This window comes from Alligator mississippiensis, chromosome 2, assembly GCF_030867095.1.
Source record: "Alligator mississippiensis isolate rAllMis1 chromosome 2, rAllMis1, whole genome shotgun sequence".
Classification (NCBI taxonomy): domain Eukaryota; kingdom Metazoa; phylum Chordata; order Crocodylia; family Alligatoridae; genus Alligator; species Alligator mississippiensis.
Window position 1 is genome coordinate 155,662,771 of NC_081825.1, and position 25,427 is coordinate 155,688,197.

At 41.7% G+C, this 25,427-nt stretch overlaps 1 protein-coding gene across 5 annotated transcripts in view; it reads left to right on the forward strand.

Moving 5' to 3' along the window:
* Positions 1 to 25,427, forward strand: part of GRID2 (glutamate ionotropic receptor delta type subunit 2) — a 1,388,363-nt gene that overhangs the window by 908,122 nt on the left and 454,814 nt on the right. For 4 of the 5 annotated variants that reach the window (XM_019488092.2, XM_019488089.2, XM_059722324.1 and 1 more), the window contains exons 5-6: positions 9,535 to 9,588; positions 23,803 to 23,976. In XM_019488092.2, coding sequence (XP_019343637.1) covers positions 9,535 to 9,588; positions 23,803 to 23,976 — 228 coding nt within the window. The remainder of the gene's footprint in view (positions 1 to 9,534; positions 9,589 to 23,802; positions 23,977 to 25,427) is intronic. The other variant, XM_019488090.2, reaches the window with a different exon arrangement.

Here is a 25,427-nt window from a genome sequence, read left to right on the forward strand (position 1 = left end):
AATAAAAAGCTTGTCTCCTTTAGCCATGTTGCTGTATATTGTTTTGATGGCACCCATGTTTGATCACAATATTAATAAGGAGTCAGGGGTAACTGTTAATTTGGTGTTACCACCTATGATTTTAAGCAGCGGTAGAATCCCCATTTCCAAAGTTGCAAAGATAAGAACATTGTATTTTATCTACCCAGTGGAATTTTTCTGACTTTTTATGAATAGGACTGTGTAATTTAGAAGCCACCTACCTTACACAGAGTAGCACATATGCAACTATGCCCCAGGACTTCAGCAGGACTTCTCATTTAACTACCATTCAGTATAAGTAAGGATGGCAGAACTGAGTTCTTTCTGTTTCTCCTTCTTCTCTTTGTCCTTTCGCAGATATTGGCTTTCAGTTTGAATGGCTCGTGTCATTGTTTCAGCAGTATATAACAATGATTCCTTTCCTTGGCATGCATCCTCCTGGCTTTTGATCCATTGATTTCTGTGGAGCTATGCTGATTTACCTCATCTGGGGATCTGGCTCTTTAAAGTCAAGTACAAAACTGGTCTCCTAGCATGATGCTTTGTTGTTAGGTATTGAAGAGTTTTGTGATATGGCTGTAGAAATTGGCACCATAGCTTAACTGACTAGATATAAAGGAACAACGCTGAAAGGGAAAAAGAAATGTCATATTTGAAGTCTGTAGCCATGTTGGTCATATTGGCTGGGTCCACACAAGCAAAGGCATGCCTGCGCAGCAGCACAAATATTAGCGGCACAAATTTGTGCTGCTACATTGCACTGCAGTGCAGACCCCTGCCTATGTGCTTTGCAGCGAGACACATTGCCCACTGCTCCACGTGCTGCAGGTTGGGACCTGGCTGGGGTGCAGGGTGCCTCACCAGGGGCTAGCCATCCCCTGTGCTGAAGCACTCTGTACCCCGGCCAGCTGGGGAGCAGCATGTGGAGGGTTTTTTTGTTTTGTTTTTTGCGGTGGTTTTGCTACTGGGAAATCCCAACAGCAAATTTTGCCCCGGCGCTGCAAATTAACAGTGCTGCACACTGATTAATGTGCAACTCTTGTGGTTTGTGGTGCTGCAAAGAGATTTGTAGCACCACAAACCACACATACTTGCACATCTGGATCCAGATGTCTGTATCTTTTGCATAATACTTGGCAATGGAATGCCAGGTACACAAAGGCAGGGAGAATTGCAAGTTCACTAGTGCAAGGTTCTTTGTTTAATGTCGGTTTGGTTGCAAATGACCAGCAGGCAGATATAATTTACAAAAAATTCATATTTCAGTGCAATAAGAATAACTGAAATCCCATGGAATTTTTCTCTGTTGATACAGAGTAATTAATGTATTGAGTTTTCATTATTTTGGAATTCCAAGCCAGTCCTCCAAGTCTTAATTTCCATTAGGTACTTGTAATATTATTTGTCTTTATTAGAATGAGAGATGTATTTGGATTCTCTTCATGTACCTACATGGGTCCATCTGAGTTCTGCAAAGGGTTAATTTTGTTCTGCTTAATACTGGTGAAGGATTTCCTTTTTCATATGTTATCCAACTCTCATTTTGAATGCGTACTATAGTTTAGCTCAATTTTAGCCTAAGATGTGAGCTGCATAAAGAATGCAATCACCTGCTTTCTGCCTCCTATGGAAATTTCCAATCTGTCCTTTTCCTTTTAAGTGTGCAGAGCGCTACTTTCTGTCACAAAGCTGGCAGTGTGGGCAGATGAAATCCAAACCTGCACAGTACTTAGAGATTTGGGTTATTAAATTCACCAACGTTTTCATTCCCCTTACCAAAATGTTTTATTGCTTTTAGTTTACCAGATACCAGATCCCTCTTTAATTACTGCCCTCTATCCCATTGCACATGTTGTTTTGTATGTTCCATTACACTGTTGCACAGAATACCATCTCGCTGGATATGCCTAGAGATATTAATTTAAGCCAAATAAAAATTATATTCTTATCTTTGTGGACCACCCTCAGAAACTGAATAGATGTTTTAACTTTCTGAACACATAAGTAATAAAACCCATTCCAAATCTGCATCATTTCTTGGTCTCTGTGGTGGTATTATGTTGGCTTTTAGTCTTGGATACTGAGGTTTAATGTAAGTAGAACTGAAAATGTTCTGTTTTGCTCATTAACCTAACTTCATTTGCTCTCCTGCTTCTGCAGTGAAAATATAGTGGACTCTGTAAATGAGTAAAACTGCAAACTCAGTAGAGACACAAGGACATTGTGAAACATTGTCATGACTGTAAAGGCATGTCTTGTCCAAGTAATGACAGCGCTACTGACAGATAATTGGATCTAAGCTGTGCTAGTGCTGGCTTTGGACTTTTTTTTTCTTTTTACTGTTTTAATATAATAATGCAGCTTGTGCTTCATAATTGCTGATCAAAAGGATCTCTGACTATGTTAGACTGTGCATATTACCACATTACAGGCTTGGAAAAAATGAAGCACTGAACATCATATTCTTTTAAGCTCCAAAATAGGAATTGAGGTAAATAAAATATTTAATTAATTCTCCCCCACCCCTCTTTAACTCTGTCAGTGTACTATAAAAATGTATTAACATAATAATCAAAATGTGTCATTAAGATATAAACACCAGTGGTAATAGTAGGTGAGGAATGCGGTAACCTTTCCATTGTGTTCCCAACCCCATCTCTCATTCACCTTCAACTGTGGGAAAACACCTGAGAGAGGTGAGGATGCTGAAATCTGAATTTTGACAGATCTTGGAGGCAAGTAAATTCCTAAGCCAAGGACAATTCACCAAGAATGTGCTGCTACCCACTGCTGCCATGAAATTTTGAGTGCATTAGCTTGAGGACCTAAGAATGCAGTTTATCTGCTTGTGCCAAGCCATGTAATTAATTTGTTGACCATGAACGTTAGACATATTTTAGAAGCCCAGAACTTGAGTTTCCAATTCAAGAGCTTTATATGTAACAAGACTGACACCCTTCATTTTATCAATCATGCATGTGATTATCTGGAAAAGATTGTTATTTTACAGATTAAATTGTTTTAGGTATTAGAATTCAGCACTGAGATCACAGATAGGGAATAAGCACATGAATATGAGCAGTTACGAAGGAAGAGCTGATGCACTGCACATGCCAGCCTTCATTTACTTCTCAGTGCCCATGTCTACACAAGATGCTAACTGTACAGAGCAGTCATTGAGTACTTGCATACCCAAGTACTCAATGACTGCACAGTAACCAGTGTTACTGCACAGTACCGTTCCTGCACAGCTTCCAGGTGATGCTTACTGCACAGTAGCTCATTAGAACTGGGCAGTTGCATCACATCATTGTTCATGCCATGCATTACTACTACTCAGTGGTAACGAACTACCGTACTGTAAGCATGTGGTGTGGATGTAACCAGTAATTTGTTCATGTGCCCATGCAATAGTTTTCCCCAGAATGTAACTAAAGTAAGTTGTAGATGTATTGTTTAAATCAAGGGCAGGCATAGTCCAGCTGGCAGTGGATTCAATTTCCCAGCAGTCCCTGCCTCCATGGAGACCCCCAGCTGCAGCTGTACTATGATAGCGCAAGGCTGCAGTTGCCATGGAGACCAGCCCCAGCTATGCTGGCAGGGCGTGCAGGAGAGCAGGGCAGGGGGCTGCTACGGAGCCACTGGGATCTTGTGTCAGGGGCAGCTTGGTTGGGGCCAAGGCAGAGCCGCGATCTACAGCCTGCATGCTCTGGGCAAAGGCATAGGGGCAGTGGATTGCAGCTCTGACCCGACTCAGGACCACTCTGTAACTGCTGCAAGGAGCCAAGACAGACCTGCAATCCACTGCCTGTGTGCCCCTGCCCGGAGCATGGAAACTGCAGATCATGGCTCTGTCTTGGCCCTAACCAAGCTGCCCCCACTACAAGATCCCAGTGGCTCTGGAGCAGCCCCCTGCCCTCCCCTGCCATGCTCCCTCTATGGAGATTGGTCCCAGCCATGCAGGCCAGGGCTTTTGGGAAATGGAGTCTGACTACTGGCCAGATCTGTCATTTTGCCTACCCCTGGTTTAAATCCATGCTGTAATGGCCTGTGTTACATTCAGAATTGCTCATTGAACATGACTAACTATGAAGCATAGATATTTGTGGTGACTTGTAGGGACCAAAGTCCCTAAATAAATGTTTTATTTGTATAGGTATATAATTAAAAAAATAATAATAATCAAAAGTCTTGACCTACTGAATGTGTGTTTAGTTAACTGAAGATGCAAAATCTGGCTGTATACAGGGGCCAATCCAAGGGGGGGGGGGGGGGGGGGGAATGAACAGGTGAAATTGTATTCCCCCCCACCACCACCACTTTTTGCTTCTTTATCCACCCCAAGTTTAAAACCAACTGCCTGGCAGTGGCAGAAGCAGGCAGCAGTGAGGGTGTCCGTTGATGTTATGTCTCATTGTAGTGTATCTGATTCCTTCTGAACTCTTCTTTCTATGGGTGTTAAAGACTTCTGTCTTTTTTTAATAGTCTTGGTATTCCATTAATCAAATTAGCTTTTCTTCTTTAATTCTGCTGTTTCTTAGCTAGTCCTGGTAAGGTAGTTCCTATTTCACAGCCCTGCAGACTGTTTTGAACTCTAGCTAAAAACATTAATCCAGGTGTGAAATTGTTAACTCAGGTGAACATTAATTTGGTTGTGGAAATAACTTTCAGTGAAGTATTGAATGCACTGTCAAGATGTTCAGAAAGGATAAATGTTGCTTTATGAATGTGAAAGAGATGGGAATGTAATATAAAATGACTACAAAACTAATGAAACATCTTTTGATTATTTTTTGCCTAGTTTGTTTTGGTTTTTAATACATAATATATGCTATAGCACATTAAAGTACATGCTAATAAAGTTATATTTGTTTTTACTTCAATCTTAAACTGAATAATAAAGCCTGAGACCCCTAGCATGTTATAACGCTTCTAGATTCTTTTTAACTGGAGAAAAATCTGTTGTATTGCATTTGTGGTGATGCACCACAGCACCTGAACCCCCTTTTCAAAATCCTAGGTATGCCCATGGTTGTATATAATACATGAAATAATGCAGAATGAAATTTGACATCGAAGGTAAATTGGACCAAAACATGAATGTTTGTTGCCTTAGACATAGCTGCAGTCCTCCTTTTTTTTCTGTTTTACTTAAATCTAGGCAAGAATGGTACCATATTTACTTAAATATAGATGACCCCTGCAATACTTAGATTGTCTATATGGATCACTAATCAATTTGTTACAATTTTCCAGGTATAGAATCTAATGGTTGGAAGGTTTGCCTTAAATTCTCTCCCCCACAGTGTTACATCAGAGAAAATTTAAATCTGGTGTGGGTCAAGTAGCCCCATGCTCTCTGCCTCCCTGCAACTCCTTCCCCCCGTTCTTACTGTCAGATCCTACTTTCCCAGACCACACAGAATCATAGAAAATTAGGGTTGGATGGGATCTCAGGAGGGTCATCTAGTCCCGCTGCTCAAAGCAAGACCATCCTGAACGAGATCATCCCAGCAAGATTTTGTCTAGCCGGGTCTTAAAAACCTCCAAGGACAGAGGGTTCACAACCCCTCTGGGTAGCCTGTTCTAATTTTTTACATGGAAATGAGGAACAGATTTGAACAAAATGACCTTGAAATTAAACATACCTGTAGTAACTTGCATAGACTACCCATAGACTTGGTTCATTCAGAATTGGTGCATGCTACCTTTTTTGAAACTGCTGCAAGTTTTAACACAGGTACTCCATAAGCACATTTTAAGCAGCACTTTGGCACCTGCTTGTATGTAATACAAACTATGCATGATATTAGTCCAATGCAAAAAGGCTCATTATTTATCCTATGGTTCACTGGACTGGACCCCACTAGAGTCAACAGGATTTCAAGCCATGGTGACCCCCCCAGCTGAGCACTCCTCAGTATGTGTGATACTCCAGATACTTCTCCTCCCACAAAGGATCCATGTGCTAATTAGCCCCCCACTCATGACTGGAACCATAAGTCCTGGGATACTCCAAAAATTTATATGCAGATGAGGTACAGGGCAACCCGGTCTGGCTTCACCTCATGGAGGGTGGGGGCCACACTAATCATATGCAACAGGCTGAGAAGGAGGGAGACAGAGGGATGCTGGATGAACACTTTGGGACCCTGGTGAAGAAGCAGAACTTATTGAAAGTGACAAAGAAAGGCACAGCTCATCTGGGGGAGTGAAGAGGAAGTAAAATGTATTTAATGCGGATGCTTACAAAGACTTGAAAATGTCAGCACTGAGGGGGAATATGCTTAATGGGCACTACCATGTATCATACCCAGATGGGCTGCACTAATCTATCCTTTCGGTAGATTCCCATCAGCATATTTACCCAACATGGGCCATGCATTTTATAGTCATGCACAGTGATGGCTGCATTTAGTCAGCTTTATAGTTGGTTTCTATTGCTGAGAACATGCTGCTTTTGGCAGCAGTTTAATGACAGACAGTGTTCTTCATGAAGTTTCCTTGTATGCAAACATAAGATGAGGGGCTTTTCACCCCATACTGAGTGGTTAAAAAAACTCATCTTGTATTCAAGTACATACGGTGTATTCATTTTGTAGAGGATTTGGAGATTTAGGACTATGGTTTCATTCTGATTTGGAATGCATAGTAGCAGAAATTATCCATGAAACAGAACTGGACACTGAGGGCAAATTCTCCAGAGAGTGGTGGATCCTAGGCAGGCTGCCAAAACACCTGAGAGAAGCTCTTAGGACCACAAAAAGTTGGGTTTTCCTGGCCCCTTGCTAAGTGGGCTGCTGAGAAACTGGGCAGGAAAGCTGGCAAGAAAACAAGCAGGTGAGATTGGGTTCAGTTGGAAACTCTAGAATTTCATGTATATCAACATGACTCATTGGTACAATGTTTAAATTTGATGAAATCAGAAATATAGAAAAAACATATTTTGTATCCCTGCTCACCTTAATTTAGTCTAAATGTAACTTCCTACAGCATGACACACTAGAAATGTTATATGGAGGGATGATATTTGTTTTCAGGCACTGGAAACATTACTGTTCACCCCATTTCTAGCTTCACTTTTTTCTTAGAATTGGTTGTCTACCATCTGATTTGATACAAAGTACATGCCCAAAAATGACACATGAGTTTTAGTTTCCAGGCAGTTTAGGTTGTGTTGCTTCATATTACTTCATTGTTCAATTTTATCGTGTCCCTTTATGTCATAAAAAAGCTAATGTGTAGAATGCAACAAAATGTCTAAGGTTCCTTGGGTGAATTTGATATCTTTTATTAGACCAACCCAAATGGTTGGAGAATAGTTATTAAGCAAGCTTTCGGGTTCAAAAACCCTTCGTCAGGCTAAGGACGCTGCAGCAGTTGCTGCGTGCTCTTCCTGGATGGAATGAAAAGTAAACAAGCCAGGGGCTGGGCTGGGCTGGGGAGTCAGTTGCCAGGCAGATTGTAATGTATCAAAAATCCAATGTCTGTGTTTAGTCCCTGATCTCTAGTATCCAGTGCTATGAGCTCCATTTCATCAACCTGCCGGATACTAGAGATCAGGGACTAAACACAGACATTGGATTTTTGATACATTACAATCTGCCTGGCAACTGACTCCCCAGCCCAGCCCAGCCCAGCCCCTGGCTTGTTTACTTTTCATTCCATCCAGGAAGAGCACGCAGCAACTGCTGCAGCGTCCTTAGCCTGACGAAGGGTTTTTGAACCCGAAAGCTTGCTTAATAACTATTCTCCAACCATTTGGGTTGGTCTAATAAAAGATATCAAATTCACCCAAGGAACCTTGTCTGCCTATATCCTTAGACCAACACGGCTACAACCTACACCCCTACAAAATGTCTAAGTAACATGACAAAATATGCTATCTTAACATGGAGAACATAAATCTAACTTCAGTGCTGGATCAGGATTCAGGATCTACTACAAAAGTTTACATTTACTCAGAGATTCATAAGAATTATAGCTATTCTTTTTCCCAGATTTTCATTTCAGTAGTGGGGAATGCTTACTATAAGGTCTATTTACATACAGAGCCTCTTAAACCACAATGTCCCCAATTTCAATACCTCTGAATTATTAATGAAACTACTGGCACTAGGTATTTTATACTGTTTTTAGTTTTAGTAACCAGTTACATCTTTCTCCTTTGGACATATAAATTACCATTCTCCTTTGGCAATATAAATTACAATTATCCTTTGCTGCCAGTATTTGTGGTAATTATCATTAAAAGCCAAATACCATTACTGTGCACTGGTCCAAATAATAATAGGCCACTTATGACTTTCATTCACTTAAATGTCATACTATTGTTTTATGTGTTCACAAAGCAGCATTCTTATCCTTGGCTTCTTTCCTCTGTGATTAATTTCCCCAGTTCTAGATTTGTGGTTTTGTGCAATTTTATTCATTATTAATTTATTTACTTTTTATTCATTTATTTAATGTTGAGGTAGTCAAATATCCATGGTTTACTAGTTTTTTTTTTCTCTTGGATTGTCCTGATTTTGAGGGACTATACCAGTGTCAATGTGACTTATACTAAATCCAGTAGAACTACTGGAGAAGTGTTCAGCCAAGTCTGTCATTCTTTTTAGCCTTTTCCCACAAAAGACATCTCTCTACTTCTAGCCTTTCTATGGAAAGCAGAACCAGAAGCTCTCTTTCTCCTGATCTTGCAACATCGGAAGCCCTCCAATCTCTCATCTTCATTTTCCTCTTTGTTTCTGACACAAAGAACTGTTATCCATAATGTGGAAAAAATAGCATACCAGAATTGAGATAGGCAAGATCATGTCTGAGTGATAGATGGCATATTGGATATGTCACATAGCTTCTGGGATCATGTCAAAAACAGGAAATAAAGAACCAAGGGGTAGAATTGGGAAGGAAAACCAGGAACCACTGACAGGAGCGGAAAGAAAGTAGTACCAATTCATTATAATTAGACAACTTCCTCTGTGACATATATCCAATTCAATTTTACCCTTTCCTATTCTATGTTCATATGAACATCAGATTATTATTCTAAGAACCTCCCCATTTCCTGCTCAGATATATGTCCAGGATAGGTGAATAAGGAGAGAGCATCATGTCTTGGAGATTTCAGAAAATTGACCAGTCTAAAGTGTCTTGGGGTTTTGTCTGAATCTGTTGATTCTCTGCTTTTTTGGGGTTTTTTGCTCCATCTCAAAATAAAGCGTTAATGCAAAAGTGTCTTCATTTTCTTCTCAGTCAACTGAAACCTATTCTCTCTGATGCGTTCAATGAAATATATTTCTGAGCTTAATTAGCAAGTCAAACAAAAATATAAATGCTTCAGCAGCATTTTGCTAAAGGTTCTGTAGCCTCAGCTGAATAATGAGTCTTTCAGAACATGTGCTTCGGTTTGTTTGGTTTTTTTGTGTGTCATTTGCAAAAAGCCTCCATTTATTTATTTATTTAGGCTTTCATAAGTAAGGTGACTGATAGCTGGTTTGTTCTCTATTTCAGGTCGTGGAAACTAATTTGGTTGCTTTTGACTGTCACTGGATCATTATAAATGAGGTAACTGTCAACTAAACATTGCTTCTGCAGCGTGAATCCTGTTTTCATGCATACTGACAGTATTCATACTGATCTTGACTTTGCCAACAGGAAACAGTGGATGCAGCAAAGTTCAGGCACACTGGGGTGACTCTGTTTAATAAAAATAGAATGACAAGTTTGGTGGGCTTTCTTTTCTTGTAAAGGCCCTTGTAAATGAAAAAATAAATGAAAAACACTTCCCTACTGCATATATTTAGCCTTCTCTTTTGGCTTGAGGTGCCTGCTTTGGGAGATATCTTTTATGAAAAACAAAAAACAATTCCTTTTTGTAAGCATCATGACTCTCTTTCAGTGAAGTGTTTGTGTTCCACTTATATTTTAACATTGTTCCAAATACTTGTACGCATTTTCCTGTTCCTTTCCCATTTAAAGAAAACACAAAGATTCAGTATAAGCTGGAGCCAAAGCCCATTAAAACCAATGGGAGTCTTTCCATTGCCTTTGTGGCTTCCAGGTCAAATCATAAACAGAAATATTTGGGGTTGAAAAAGTTTCTATCTCCTTTCAAATCTCTCATCCTTTCTACAAAACAACTTTGCTTAAATTGGAGAGTGTTTATTAATTGTGAAATGAGCTGTATGAATATGTTTGTCAGCTAAAATCTGATAGGCCAATAAGCAAAATAGCTGCACATATAAAATCCAGCATAATGAAGCTGTCCTTGTATTCAATGTTTCTCTTCTGTTTACAAGAAGTAATTTCTTATGACCACAATAACTGAATATAGAGGGGGGCCACACAATAAAAATTCATTATAATGTGCCTTGTTTATAACAAACACTCTCTTTTTTAGAACAAACTTTCCAACAGCAGGACCTGAACCATATAATAGCAAGCACCCTCTTTTGATTAACCTTTCTCCCAGTCCCATAGGGGTTTCTTAAAATAAGGTTTCATGTATTCCTTAACAAGCTGCATACAGTCTATTCTATCTGTATCTTCTAAGAAAAGTTTTTAAAGCAGAGTTGTCTAACTGGCAGCCCCATAGGCTTCATGAAGTTTGCAAGGTGTTAACATGTGGCCTTGAGGCTTCCACCTAGCTGCTATGGCCCTCATTGCTTTGGCTGCAGCAGCAAGTGGGGTCTTGGGGCTCCCTGTCCTTCTTCCAGCTTCTACTATATGTACCTGTCCCAGGGAGTGGGGCAGGGCAGTGAAATGCAGCCTGTGGTGCTGGGGGAGCTTCCGTCCCAGAGCACCTATGTGTCATGGTGAAGTGGGGAAACCCATGGATGGACAGCTGAAGGTGAAGCAGGGATCTGTCCACTCCTCAGAAATAGAGAGGCACCCAGATGCTTGCATGCAAGGTGCTGGAAGGGAGGAAGCACTTGCAACATGTGGTCCCCATTGGTGCAGCCTCTGGCTGCTTAGAAGTTGGACAGCCTTGGTTTAGAGAAATCACACACACAATTTGAGATCTGATCTTCATTCGCTATGTGCTTTTGTTTTCCCATGTAAACATTAAGTTTTCATTATCACAGGACAATACAATAAATTAATGGAAACAGTTTGTTATCCCATTTTGTGTTAATGGGGAAGCTCATTTCAGAAACAGCATGTGATTACCATGAGGTCCTTAGTTTTTCTTTCTATGCCACAAGAAGGTCATGAGGTGTATATATAAGAGTACAGTGAATAATTTTTCAGCCCTGGCTTTTGCTCTTTTAATGAACAGACAATTTTCAGCACTCGCTTTCCATCTTAGGCTTAATACAACTCCAGCCAAAGTCGATGAAAATCTCTGTTTACTTCTTTGGTGCTGGAAAATATCCCTCCATCTTGGAGTTTACCAAAATCAAAGTGCTTAAGTGAAAGGCTTTGCTGATTGGTGCATATCCTACAATTACCACTTAAGTACATTAATTTATAATGGACTAAAATGGTAATCTCAACTTCAAAAACAGGAAGAAAAAAACATTGGGAAACAGGAAGAGGTCTAAACATACCACACATGCTTTCCACTGGGCTGGCGAAGCTGCAGATTTACAAATGAGTTCATCTATGGAAGAAGCAAGGATTGTTGTGGGTGATAATCTTATTGGACCAGCTACATGACTGGGATAGACTTAGATGCATATTACATTGCATTCTTCTTCCAGGCTCTTATCAGCTAAAACATTACTCCAAAACTTCATTTATGAAGGAGGCTCTCTGCCCTCTCAGTCCATATCCATGCAGGAACTGGTAAAATGTATCCCTTTTTTTTTTTTCTAGCAATCCAGACATTTACAACATTTTAAAATCAGATCAAAAACAAATGAAAATTTGTTGGCAGTAGTGTAGACAGAATTGTGTTTTGACTTTGCCCTGCCAGTTGTAAAATATCTTTTCCTTCATTTGATATCGTCTATTCAGACCAAGTGAAAAGACTAATATCTTCTATATGCTTACTTAATGTTGTCTGATTATGTTGATATTTTAGGTAATGAACTAAATCTGCTTGGATGCTGTATCTCATATTGGGAATCATAAAGGAATCTAAAGGGGGAAGGCACCTTAATAACAAAGGCTCTAGAAAAAGAGAGGCTACATATTTTTTTTAAAGCACAGTCAATCATGTTAGTTGTCATTAATAATACTAATCTTTTCTTCTGATCATTACTTTTCTCAATAGAATGCATCTCCAAATAAATACCTCTAATACAGAGGGTGTGGTGCTTTACTTAAATTTTACAAGGTTCAGAGATTCCTATATAGAGAGATGTACTGATAAAATGTAAGTTAAAATATAAGAAGGGATTTGCTTTTCTCTGCTTCTGCTTCCCTTACCCACAGAAATACATGTAACCCCAGACAGGCCAAGGAATTCCAGCTAAATTCCCTTGTGATTCTTTTAAGTTACAGTTATGTATTGCCCTGATAGTTTGTTTAGTCTCCTAGTAAAAATCAAGAGAGAGAATCATATGCCTGATATTTTAAGTGGAAGAAATGGTCTATTTACATATTAATTGTAAAGAGATATCTGTTTTCAACAATTAGTTAAACCAGAAAGTGTTATCTTATGCCCAATGCCATTACCTTTTCTTTCTTTGGAGGGCAGTTAAAAGCTCCTTCCCATGCTCATAAGTATTATAGGTAAGCTTCCTTTGAAAACTGTTGAGCCATTACACATTTCCAAATGATGGGAACTTATCAGTTGCAAGTAAGTGAAAAAGGGAAAATGTGAATCTAATATGTATTAGGAGAGAATGAAGTGTAAGTGTCATTGTATGAGTCCACCAGAACTTCATAGAGTCTTCAGTATTGGGTACAGTTCTGTTTACGCATGCTCAAAGGAAATGAAATCAAACTAGAACGCTTTAGAAGAATAGCTTCTAAATTAATCAGAGGAATAGAGACCTCGCCTTATGAGAGGGAGAAGGGGAGCTTGCCTTGTTTAACTGAGTGAAACAAAGGAGAGACGAGATTGCTCTCTGTAAATACATCAGGAGTTAAGCTCCAGGGATGGAAAAGAACTTTTTAGCTAAAGAACAATATTAGCACAAGAACAAATGGGCATAAACTGGCCATGAATAAATGAGATGTCTAGCAAACATGAGACAATCAAATAAGAGTAGGGAAGAAACCAGAAAAAAAAAATTCTACTTCTAAGGTGAAGCATGAACATCAGTTTATGAATGGGAATGCACAATAGCATTTGTTTGCAATAGCACAGGACCAAACTGGGTGATCTAGTAAGTCTTTTCCAGTCTTATGCTCTGTGTTGCCTTTGGTTCCATGCAAGCTGATACCATAGTTGTAGTGGGAGTCCCACATGTGTGCATCCAAGTACAGAATTTAGCTCAAAACAACTGTCCAAAATGGGATTTGGCAGTAGTCCTCACATTTAACTTTTTCATTTTTATTTCAAAGCAGTCCAGCATGGTGAAGAGGTGACTGGGGGCATCTTATAGTGTAAACTTGAGAAGCAACCACTGCAAATCTACTAGGCCCCAGAAAGTAATTAACCAGATTTCATGAGCACATATAATAGTACATTTTTAATATGTGTAGTACTTTGATGCAATATAATTACTTTAGGGAAGCTTTGTTAGGCCCTTTATATTTTAAAATGATTCCAGTAGCTTTCTGTAAACTACTCTATATGATGTAGAACACTGTTCAAACTGCTCAGATACCTTTGGAAATCATTCAAGTTATGCAGGTAATAACTGATACAAATTGACATTCTAAACCTTGTGTCAACACATTGCTCTTTTCTTCTGTTTCACCTGTGTTTCTAATATTTGCTTCAGATCACACATGCTAAGGCAGTTTTCCTCTTGTCCATCCCCTCCTCCCAGAATATTCATTATGGATAAAGACAACTTCTGCAAAAGGAAGCATGTTCTCAAATGACTTGAGATTGCCTTTCCATTTCATAAAACTTCAGCTGGCAATGTTCCTTAGTAAGTCAGTCATAGGTGATGGCCCCTGAAAAAACAGGTAGAACATGATGGTTAGATTTCTTGGCAAGATCTCCTGGATTCTTGGTGAATTATCCACTGTGATTAGAATCCTTGTTTCTTCACTTTATATTTTCTTGCTTGTTGGAACAAAATGATTTCCATCTCTGTCTTATGTTCCTTGTCCAAGTTCTATTCTCTTTCTATTTTTACCATGACAAGTAAATCCAGCACGAAAAAAAAAAAAACTGAACAAAAAAAAAACAAACAGAAAAGAAAATGGCACACAGTATCAAAATGATATACAATGGGTGCATCTACATGTCACTCTATGGCAATGTAGCAACATGCCACATCACTGTATGGTGTGGTACAATGATGTGGTGATCACACGGGTCTACATGTGATCAGCATCTACATTGTCATAGCAGCATGCTCCCCATTTTAGCACACTGTTTTTTCAGTGTAATGGCAAAATCTAACCATGTGCAGTACAGTACAGGCAGTAACTGTGCCATGCTTTAGTACTTCCAAAAGGAAGTACTGAAGCACAATGCCATAGCAACATTACCATAGGGCAATGTGTAGACATGCCCATCAGGCACATCTACATGTGTAATTAATGCAGCTGAATATGCAACTCAGTTTGAGCCAGAGTAAACTAATCACCATGTCACCATCTACATGTGCATTTAAGTGCAGTAATTTACTGCATGGCTGGACATCATGTGTTTCCCACGGGACTGTTAAGCGGCACAGTAAAGTAGTGTACTGCTCCATAATTGCCATCCAGGTGTAGATGGTGACACTTTACTGTGCAGCAAATTAGTCTAGTGTACAGTAAAGCATCTTGTGTAGACACGCCCAATGTCATGTAGTAGCAAAATCTATTTATATAAAACCTCTAAATTTAAAGAACTTGGAGTTCTTAATTTATAAAAGCACCAGAAATAGGTCCTTTTTCATAGATTCATAGATGTTAGGGTCGGAAGGGACCTCAATAGATCATCAAGTCCGACCCCCTGCATAAGCAGGAAAGAGTGCTGGGTCTAGATGACCCCAGCTAGATACTCATCTAACCTCCTCTTGAAGACCCCCAGGGTAGGGGAGAGCACCACCTCCCTTGGGAGCCCGTTCCAGACCTTGGCCACTCGAACTGTGAAGAAGTTCTTCCTAATGTCCAATCTAAATCTGCTCTCTGCTAGCTTGTGGCCATTGTTTCTTGTAACCCCCGGGGGCGCCTTGGTGAATAAATCCTCACCAATTCCCTTCTGTGCCCCCGTGATGAACTTATAGGCAGCCACAAGGTCGCCTCTCAACCTTCTCTTGCGGAGGCTGAAAAGGTCCAGTTTCTCTAGTCTCTCCTCGTAGGGCTTGGTCTGCAGGCCCTTGACCATACGAGTTGCCCTTCTCTGGACCCTCTCCAGGTTATCCGCATCCTTCTTGAAGTGTGGCGCCCAGAATTGCACGCAGTACTCCAACTGCGGTCTGACCAACGCCCTATAGAGGGGAAGTATCACCTCCCTGGACCTATTTGTCATGCATCTGCTGATGCACGATAAAGTGCCATTGGCTTTTCTGATGGCTTCGTCACACTGCCGGCTCATGTTCAACTTGGAGTCCACTAGGACTCCAAGATCCCTTTCCACCTCTGTGCCACCCAGCAGGTCATTCCCTAGGCTGTAGGTGTGCTGGACATTTTTCCTCCCTAGGTGCAGCACTTTGCATTTCTCCTTGTTGAACTGCATCCTGTTGTTTTCTGCCCACTTGTCCAGCCTATCCAGGTCTGCCTGCAGCTGTTCCCTGCCCTCCGGCGTGTCCACTTCTCCCCATAGCTTTGTGTCATCTGCAAACTTGGACAGAGTACATTTCACTCCCATGTCCAAGTCGCTGATGAAGACATTAAAGAGTATCGGTCCAAGGACCGAACCCTGCGGGACCCCACTGCCCACACCCTTCCAGGTCGAGACCGACCCATCTACCACGACTCTTTGGGTGCGACCCTCTAGCCAATTCGCCACCCACCGGACTGTGTAGTCATCCACATCACAGCCTCTTAATTTGTTCACCAGTATGGGGTGGGATACCGTATCGAAGGCCTTCCTGAAGTCCAAGTATACGACATCCACCCCTCTTCCTGTGTCCAGGCATTTCGTAACCTGGTCATAGAAAGAGACTAGGTTGGTCAGGCACGATCTGCCCGCCACAAACCCATATGGTTTCCCCTCAGCATAATAATACTTTTTTTGCTATTTCTTTCTGTTGTTACATCAGGACTTTTAAATACTAGGGCATTTGTCACCCATATATTATATCTTCTTTGTAACACAAGTTAAAATGGTTTCTTTCAACAAAATAGTTCCTTGATTAGTTTTCTTATCACTCTAGTTCCCTTCTTAAGTCAAATACATAAATGAAGCCTAGGAACATAGCATGACTGTGATAGTCTTAAGTTTCCTCAGTACAATAGGTCCTATTCCTAAGTCAAAGTAAAGAAAAAATACTGGGAGAATCAGTGCATGATAGAGGGATGTATTTATTTCAGAAGCATAATGTCTGGACAATGTATCCAGGGCAGTCATCTCTTACTTTCCTTCCCCTCCACCCATACCTTCAGGCTTCCAGACAAGGCAGTGCATAGCACTTGAGCAGCATGTGTCAAGGACTGTAAGGTGTTATGAGAATCATAGTTATCTAGAGTGGCAGTGGAGTTCACTGCAGTTGAGCAGAAAATTTTACCCTATTTTTGCTGTTGAAGCTCATATCCAGAGGGCAAAAAAAAAAAATGCTGATTTTGGCAACAAAATGGTGTTGATAGTTCTCCCAGCAGCAGCAAACTCCACTGCTGCTCTACATGTGTATGAATCCAAGAATGTCTTGCATGCTGTGATATATATTGCCTGTACTGGCTGCTTCCTACAGAAACAGGTGGAGCATGGGATAGGAGAATGAGGCACTCTCTTCCCATCCTTCCGTTGCACCTCCTGTTAGGAGGTATCTGGGGCACATGCCCCACTCGCCAACCCCACATTATGCTACTGATTTATTTGAACAACAGGGCACATCTACATATGCAAATCTGGGAGCAATTTACTCTAGAGTAAACATGCCTGGGCATGTGTCTACAGGTGCAAGAACAGGGGAGCAGATTTGCTGCTCCTAGCAGCAGACTGTTTCCACTCCCTGCGGCCCTGCACTGGGCCCCTGCAGCAGCCAAGGGGAGCTCTAGGCCAGAAGACAGCTATCTCCTGGCAGGGGCTGGGACATTGCTCCCTGTCCCTGGGAGCTGCTCCCTGTCCCTGGGGGCAACTGCACTGGGAGATTCTTATTTCTCAGCCCCAGCTCTGCAGTCTGGGGCCTGAGCTGGGAGATCCCCCATCTCCCAGCCCCACAGTTGCAGACCCAGTGCTGGGAGATTCTTAAGTTTCTTCCAACCTGGGTCCTGCGACCATTGGGCTTAGGCTGGAGAGAAGAATCTCTCAGCACTGGCCCCATGACCATGGAGCTGGCACCGGGAGAAAACAATTTCCTAGCCTGGGCCCTGCGACCATGGGGATTGGATTGGGAGAGAAGGATCTCCCAGTCTTGGCCCGGCAATCATGGAGTGGGAACTCCCTGCTGCCAGGGCGGGGGGACATTGTCCCTGCCCAGATTCTGGTGGAGGAGCCTGCCCCAGCAGCAGACAGCGACCAGGGGCAGGTAGCAGTCTCCCACCCTTGCTACCCAGCTGACTGGGAACACATTTGTTCCTAGTCAGGTGTCTGTACATGTGCTACTGCACAGGAAATATTCTTGTGTAAATTTGCTGCTTGCATTTGCAGGTAGCAAATTTACTCTCAATTAGAGCCAATTACTGCTCAATAAGCATCTGCCCATGTAGATGGTGACACTTACTGTGCAGTAATTAGCCCTAATCTCATGTAAAGCATCTTGTGTAGACATACCCACAGTGATGTAAGAGAGAATTGCATTTATGGGTTACTGCTATGCAATTAAGAAATTAACTAAAAACCTAACCTGAGATAAGAGGACTACAACTCACAAAAACTGAAATACTGTTTAAAAAAATTTTTTTCGGTGTATTTATTATTTTACTGTATCATATTGACACACAACCTGTGTCTCACCAGTCTGTGAGACTGTGACCAGTCTGTGTCAGTCTGGCTCCGTTTTTAGTTTTCAGATAATACATGTAGAATACACAAGGTCCAAAGGCTTATTCTGCTTCTAAGTCATCTAAATGGCACTTAGATGATTCCCTCTTTTAAGAGAATTAGAGGATACTTTTCTTGAGGAGAAATTAATACTTTTTGGCTGCATAGGCTTAAATATCTAGTTTACAGAATAGAATCTAGGCTAATATATCTAAGGTGTGGCAGAAACCTAGAGGCAAAAAGGTAGCATTCTAATTAAAATGCACAAAACTGCTGAATATTGGGGAAAAATGCTGTACTTTTTAGGAGAAAAAAATACAAATGTTTGCACGGCTAAACATTAAAACCTTTCATAAAATGTTACTTGGCAATGTAATATGGCCGTGTGTAGATTTTTCATGACATAAAAAAACAAACAACTCTGGCTTTTCTTTTGCAATATAGGCAAGATGTGCAAGAAAATCAAATGCTTCTCCATTCTCAACTTCCTGTAACTACTGTGATTGATAGAATGTAGTAAAGAATAGAGACATGCGTTTTAACTCTCCTTTGTGATTATATTGCAGGTGCATTAAAAATGGTCTGCATTTTGCCAAAGAAGCACCTTTCTTTCCCCCCTTGTAGCTAGTGAAATGACACAGACTAAATGAAAAGACGGCATCTTAAGCTGAGAGAAACCATTATCCATGGTACATTAAAGATTAATTGACCAGAAATGCAGGATATTACACTGGACACAGCTGATGCCAGGTGTTATTTTGTTTGCAGAAAAATCTATATTTCATAAAGAACATAAATAACAGATGAATTCAAAAGCTTTGACATGCTATGAAGAAGAATAAAATAGGCTTACTGTAGTCAAGAGAATTGATGTTAAAATTCACAACTCTCAGCATATTTTTCTTCAGTACTTAAAAGGACATAAACAAAATTGAGCTATATCTGAATTGCTTTTTCTCAGGAAAAAATGTTTAAGTATGCATATTATAGCCAAAAATGCATTCAGGCAGGCTTCTAAAATTTAAAGAATTGTATTTTCAAAGGGGCATCCTTGACTTTTTTGCAGCAATAAAGGTGCATTGAGGACTCTAATATGAACACTTCCACATATGTAAATATGACTATAGGCACCAATCCAGATGTCTGAGGCATAGTTACTCTGCCTTGAACCCATTTAGGTACAAATATGAGGGTAGTTTGTCTCAGACCAGTAAATAAGGAAAAGCGGGCCTTAACCATTTTGAAAACATACCTCAGAATCTTTGCTGTGTTTTACAGTGCAGACACTACTGTATTAATATTTATGCAAGTCATAGGGGACCCTCCAAAAACTCACTTGCTTATCTAGTTTAGGCATTTAGCTGAAGCTTATTTAAACCTCCTTAGTCTGAAACTCTGACTGGAATTTTCAGGAGAAGATTTCTCGTAAGAGGTTTTTTAGTTTCAGTACAAAGAATTAAAATGCCACATATCCAATATGTGTTGGGATGTTAATTATGCTTTGATAAACATGAATTGAGAACATTAAGATGAAGAATGACAAATGGTTCCCTGTGATGAGGGACAGATCCTAGATGTGAGGTAGTTTAAGGTAACTAGGGTGTCTTATACTCCCTTCCTCTGTAGGGAAACTAGATGAAAAAGGGAAGCAGAACCTTAACATTTGTTAACAAAGCCTGTTTATCCCAAGAAAAGGGATAAACAAGTTACAGTTTTGTATGAATGTTTGCTTAGTTCTTATTGTCTGTGACCCCATCCTGAATTAAGGGCTTTGTTACACATCAATTTTAAGTGGCTTAGAGAACTCTTAACCCCAGGATTGTCCACACATTAACATGTGATGACATAGGCCTGTGTGAATAGGGAAGTATTCGATTCAGATTCAGCTGATTCGGAGGACAGTGATTCAATTTGGAGATTCGGATCACAGTTCCAAATTGATTCAGCCAAATCAGCTTTGGAAGATTCATCACTGATTTGGAGAGATTCAGAGATTCGGCCATGTGCTATAATGGGGAATTACTGAAATACTTCTAACTTTGTCATTTTTTGGCTGATTCAGATAAAAATTGCAGGGATGATAGCCCCTTCTGAGGGCATGAGGCCTGCCAAGTTTCAAGGAGATTGGGAGAGGGCATCTTTAGGTGTCTGCCACTTTAAGGGCAGAGTCAGGCAGCTACCAGGTGCCTGATGATGGCAGCCATTTCAGGGAGGGCATGGCATATAAAGGCTGAAGTTTGCTGCTGCCAGCCCAGGCAGAAACATTGTCTGGCTGAGCTCCAGCAGGAATATCTGGAAGGTAAGAGCAGGAGGTTCTTGGTCCTGGGTATGACGTAAAACTGCACCCTGATGAAGATGGGCAGCCTGGTGGGGCTCCTGGTGGCATGGGAGTCCCCAGGAAATGCCAGGCCAGTTACCATCCTGGTGAAAGGCAGGTCAAGGTGTCTTAATAACCCCAGCCCCCACAACTGGGTGGGTAACCCCATAATAGGGCCGAGAAGGCGGACCCCTGAGAGAGAGTGAGCTAAATGCTCAAGAAGCCTGACTTGAGGCACCCTCACCTGGTCAATGCTGGGGCCAGGACCAGAAGGGTCAAAAGGGCCACCGTGAGGGATGCCCAGAGCCCCAAGGACCTGGGATTCTGTCTGGCCTTGGAGATGAGGCCAGGGTGTGTAGCCTTGGGAGGGGAGGGGGGGCGTGCTCACCCAAGAGGGGGAAGAGTACAGGGAGCTAGGTATTCCAGAACGAAGGCAGAGTAAGTCCCCTGATAGAAAGGATCCAGTTGGGGTCCAGACGGGAGGATGGGGTCCAGTGTGGGGCCAGAGATGCTAAGAATGGTGATGGCATCTATGAAGCATGGGCTAAGGTGTAGGGAAGGTTCAGAGCCACAGATAGCACCCCCTGGCATCAGGGCAGTAATGGGCAGTCTCCCGCATTATACCACTAGTTTCTGGAAACAACCAAGTCGTTGCAGGATAGATTGGGCAGACTGCCCCATAAAGACAGGTGGGTAGGCTGAAAGAAGATTCGGCCCCGAGAGCTGCCCCCGTCTCACACTGCCAGGGGAAACACAGCTTTCTTTTTAAAAGGTGTGGAGGAAAAAAAACAAACAAAAACAAATATAAATTGAAAGAAATGTATTGGATAGGGACAAATAGAGGTACTCTAGGTAATAAGCTATATCCAATCCTTTCCAAGAGCAGAAAATAGCAGGAGACTGACTAGGTAGGAAGCCATGCCAGTCCAATACCTTTCAGATGCTGTTGTTCAGGCAGAAACAGCTCACAAAAGGCACAGAAAGGCTGCAGACAGAGGCTTATATGCTGTTTCTACATCCCTCCCCAGAGCACTGTGATTGAAAGGGGACTCAGGGAAAGATCACAGTCACTGGTCAGGTACAGATGTCAGTCTTCACCCCGTGCTCCTCCTCCCTTTTCTCAGTTTCTGTTCCTGTGAAAGACTGCCTTCTGAATCTCTGAATCTTTTCCAAATCTATTCGGAGGCTCCGAATTGATTCAGAGCTTTTTCTTCTCCTGATTTGATTCAGATTCAGTGATTCGCCCTCTGAATTGGGCCAAATGTTTTCCAGATTGAATCGCGGACCGAAGGGTTGCACACCTCTAATGTGACACCAGTTTAAGCTCCCTTTAGGCATCTTAAAGTTACACCACTCTAGGGTATGTTTATCTGTGATCCATGTCCCCCAGCTCATGTTATACTAATGTGTGATACTTCAGGCTACACCAGGGGTTTTCAACCTTTTTTAATAAGTGTACCCCCAGCGGCCAGACACAGAGCAGGGGGAGGCCAGGTGGTGCACAGCAAGATGCAGAGAGGCGGTGGGGGGGCACATGGCTGCAACATGAGGAGGATGGCAGCGGCAGCTGCCACATGCAAGCTTCCCCCCGACACACACATCTGGCCAAATGGGCAGCACCTATGCAGACCACAGAGAGGCACTGCTGCCTTTGCCTCCCCACCCCCCTCACCTAGCCCTGTTCCTGGGAGGCAAAGGTGGTGGTGTGGGGTGGTGGGCGGCCTTCCCAAGTACCCTGGGTGTACACATACCCCTGATTAACAATCCATGGGCTACACATTAGTGTAACACCCTACTCATCCCTGCATCCCCTACCAGCCCAGATTCTTCTCCTGAGAGTAGCGTCCATACATGCACCCAGGACAGCAGCACTTGGGGCTGGGGCAGAGCAGCCCTGGGCTGGCAGCAGGCTCAGGGGGTCAGCCATGGGCTCTGAGCGGTGGCGGCGGAGGGGCTGGCTGAGGCATGAGGGAGCAGAATTTGTGGAGCTGTGTGACTAGGTGCCAGGCAGGAGTCTGACCCTGCCCGGTCACCATCTACACATGTGTTTCAAGGCAGTAAATGATGCTGCTGTAAGATAGTACTGTCTCCAACAGTACTAATGGCGGTTTTAATTAATTTACAGTACCCTAATACAGGCACATGCACAGATTCTAATGCTTTACTGTGGAGCTAATTAGTCAACTCCACAGTAAAGCGCATGTGTAGATGCACCCTTTATGTGTTGCTCTTTTTTTTTGTTGTTTCCTATTGCACCTGTAACATTTTCCTTAAATGTACACACAGGATTTTCCTCCCTGAAATAAAAAAAATGCAAACTTCATTATTTATTTAGTTTTCTCTAAATTGTTTGTCCCTAGCTCATTATTAAGTGCCTATACACATGCAGCGAGGCTGCTCTGACAGTTTAATTACAGCATGTCAAAGCAGACTTGATTAATCAAATCTGCTGGAGCGTGGTAATTACCATGCTCCAGCAGACTCCAGTGTCATATGTATCAGTATCCCCATGCTGGAAAATAGTAACAGGAGTGTTTTAACTAAAGCTCATTTGACAAGCTTTAGTTAAAGCACCCCTGCTGCCATTTTTCAGTGCAGGGTTTCTGATACACATGACGCTCTGGGCATGCTATAATTAGAGTGTCTCTCAGAGCCACTCTAATGAAAGCATGCCCTTCCCAACCCCACTTCTGGAGCACATCTATAAATGACTATTGTATTCAACTTGCAGTCTTCATAGATACCCATGGAGTTAAAAGGTAAATTAGATCTCTTTAAAAAAACATAAACACATATACTCTTTGAATAATTTAATGTATTATTCTTAGCCATGTTGGTAAATTATGTTAGCTAGCTCTTAAATTGTTTATACTTTTACATATTCTGTTTCCAAGAAATGAACACTTAAGATCAGAATAATTGTTTGCACCTCCACAGCTTCTAATGTAATGCCACACTAACTAATACTTCATGCTTTGACTTCCTACTGATATAAATATTATCTGCTAAAGATGCTGTGAAACACTTTAAAGCAAAAGATCAAAGGTAACATTTTTTTAAAAAAGGTCTGATCCCAGTTACAGAACTCTTTATGATTTGGTATAGCATACTTAAGCACTTATGAAATGAACTTAGATATGGTAGGTCTGCCATTTTAATGAATGTGCATGTATTCTTAGTTGGGGACTTCACAGCTCTGAATAAATGTGGCAGAGTGATAGCACATCTTTTGGCACTTTCAGTTTATTTTTCATTTATTATATGGTAGTGACATTTCTGTATTTTAACTCTTCTACATATTCTCTGCCTTATCTTATAGGAAATAAATGATGTGGATGTGCAGGAGCTAGTGAGAAGGTCAATTGGAAGGTTAACAATTATTCGACAGACGTTTCCAGTTCCACAAAACATAAGTCAGCGCTGTTTCCGTGGCAACCACCGAATATCTTCATCACTATGTGATCCTAAGGACCCTTTCTCCCAGAGCATGGAGGTATTTTATATGCCACTTTATAATCTTTATAGACAATTTGCAGGGGGGTGGGGGGGAATGGAATTTAGTATCATTTGTAATTATCTTTTATTATTAGCATCCATGTATGAGCGGTGTCCTAATGGTTCAGGCAAGGGACAGTGAAATGATTTCACTTGTTTTTTGTTCAGCCATGATGACTAGAACTATTTAGCCTAAGCCATAGCAAACATAGGGCAAAAGGGAAGAAGCAGCTCAGCATCTAGAAGGAACTGTAGTGAGTTAATATTCTATTGAGTGTTATAGTTCATCATTTCTCCATGCATTTGGATTCCTAGACTACATTTATCAAGCCACATAAGTATTGACAATAATAAAGCCATCATGGTGAGACCCTATCTAAATAATCAGAGCCAAGTGTTTTCAAACTTGGGTATCACAAGCTAAGCACCTATGCCCATACACATACATTTAAGTGGCTATATCTCCTACCTGCCAACGTATTGCCCTTTCTCCAAAGTATGTGTCTGATTTTTTAAACTTATTTACATATGGACTGAAAGGCAAAAGGAATCAAAATATTTTTTAAACTTAGTATTGTCTTCTGATATATTAGGTACTGGATTGGAAATATTCACATAAAATGTTCAATTTCTCTTTTTGGTTTATGGTTTCTTACTTTCATTTTCATTCTTCATTTGTTTGTTTCCTTTGCCAATTTCGAGAGAATAGCTTAGAGGCACAATGGGTCACATCAAAATATTAAATGTTCAGAAGAAACAAATTTTTAACTGTTTTTTTAAATGTTATTTCTCTCAAAAATGAAACAGAATAAAACCTGCAATGGGAAATGGAAAGAAAAAAAAAAGCAAAACCAAAAAAGGCCTATATTATCAAGCATTGTTTTGCTTTATATGAAGGCAGGCTAGATATGCACCTTTTTTAGACTAAATTACACACACACACACACACACACACACACACACACACACACACACACACACACACACACGCAAACTGCCTGTCAAGGATGCCGGGGGGGCGGGGGCAGGGACAGAGCCCCATGTCTAGCCCCCAAACCCCACCCCCCTGCTGTTTCAGGTCTGGGCCAGCTGCTCTTCGCCCCCCCCCGCCATGCCAAATCTGGCCCCACTCCCTCCGCTGTGCTGGGCCTGGGCCCAGTCCCCTGCCGTACCAGGCCTGCACCCACTGCCCCAATCTTGCCAGGGCCATGCCCACTGCTCCTGCCACACTAGGCCCACTGCCCCGAGCCCGCGTCTGCTCCCCCTCCTCTGTCGCTCTGGGCTTGGCCCTGCTCCTCCCCTCCATCATTCTGGGAATGGCCGCACTCTCCCCCCTCCCCCATGCTGCTCCAGGTCCAGCCCTGCTCCACCCCCCTCCAACTGTCTAGGCTTTGGAGGAGGGGCAGATTGAGATGCCCACAGTGCAGGAGGGAGTGGGGCAGGGGTGAA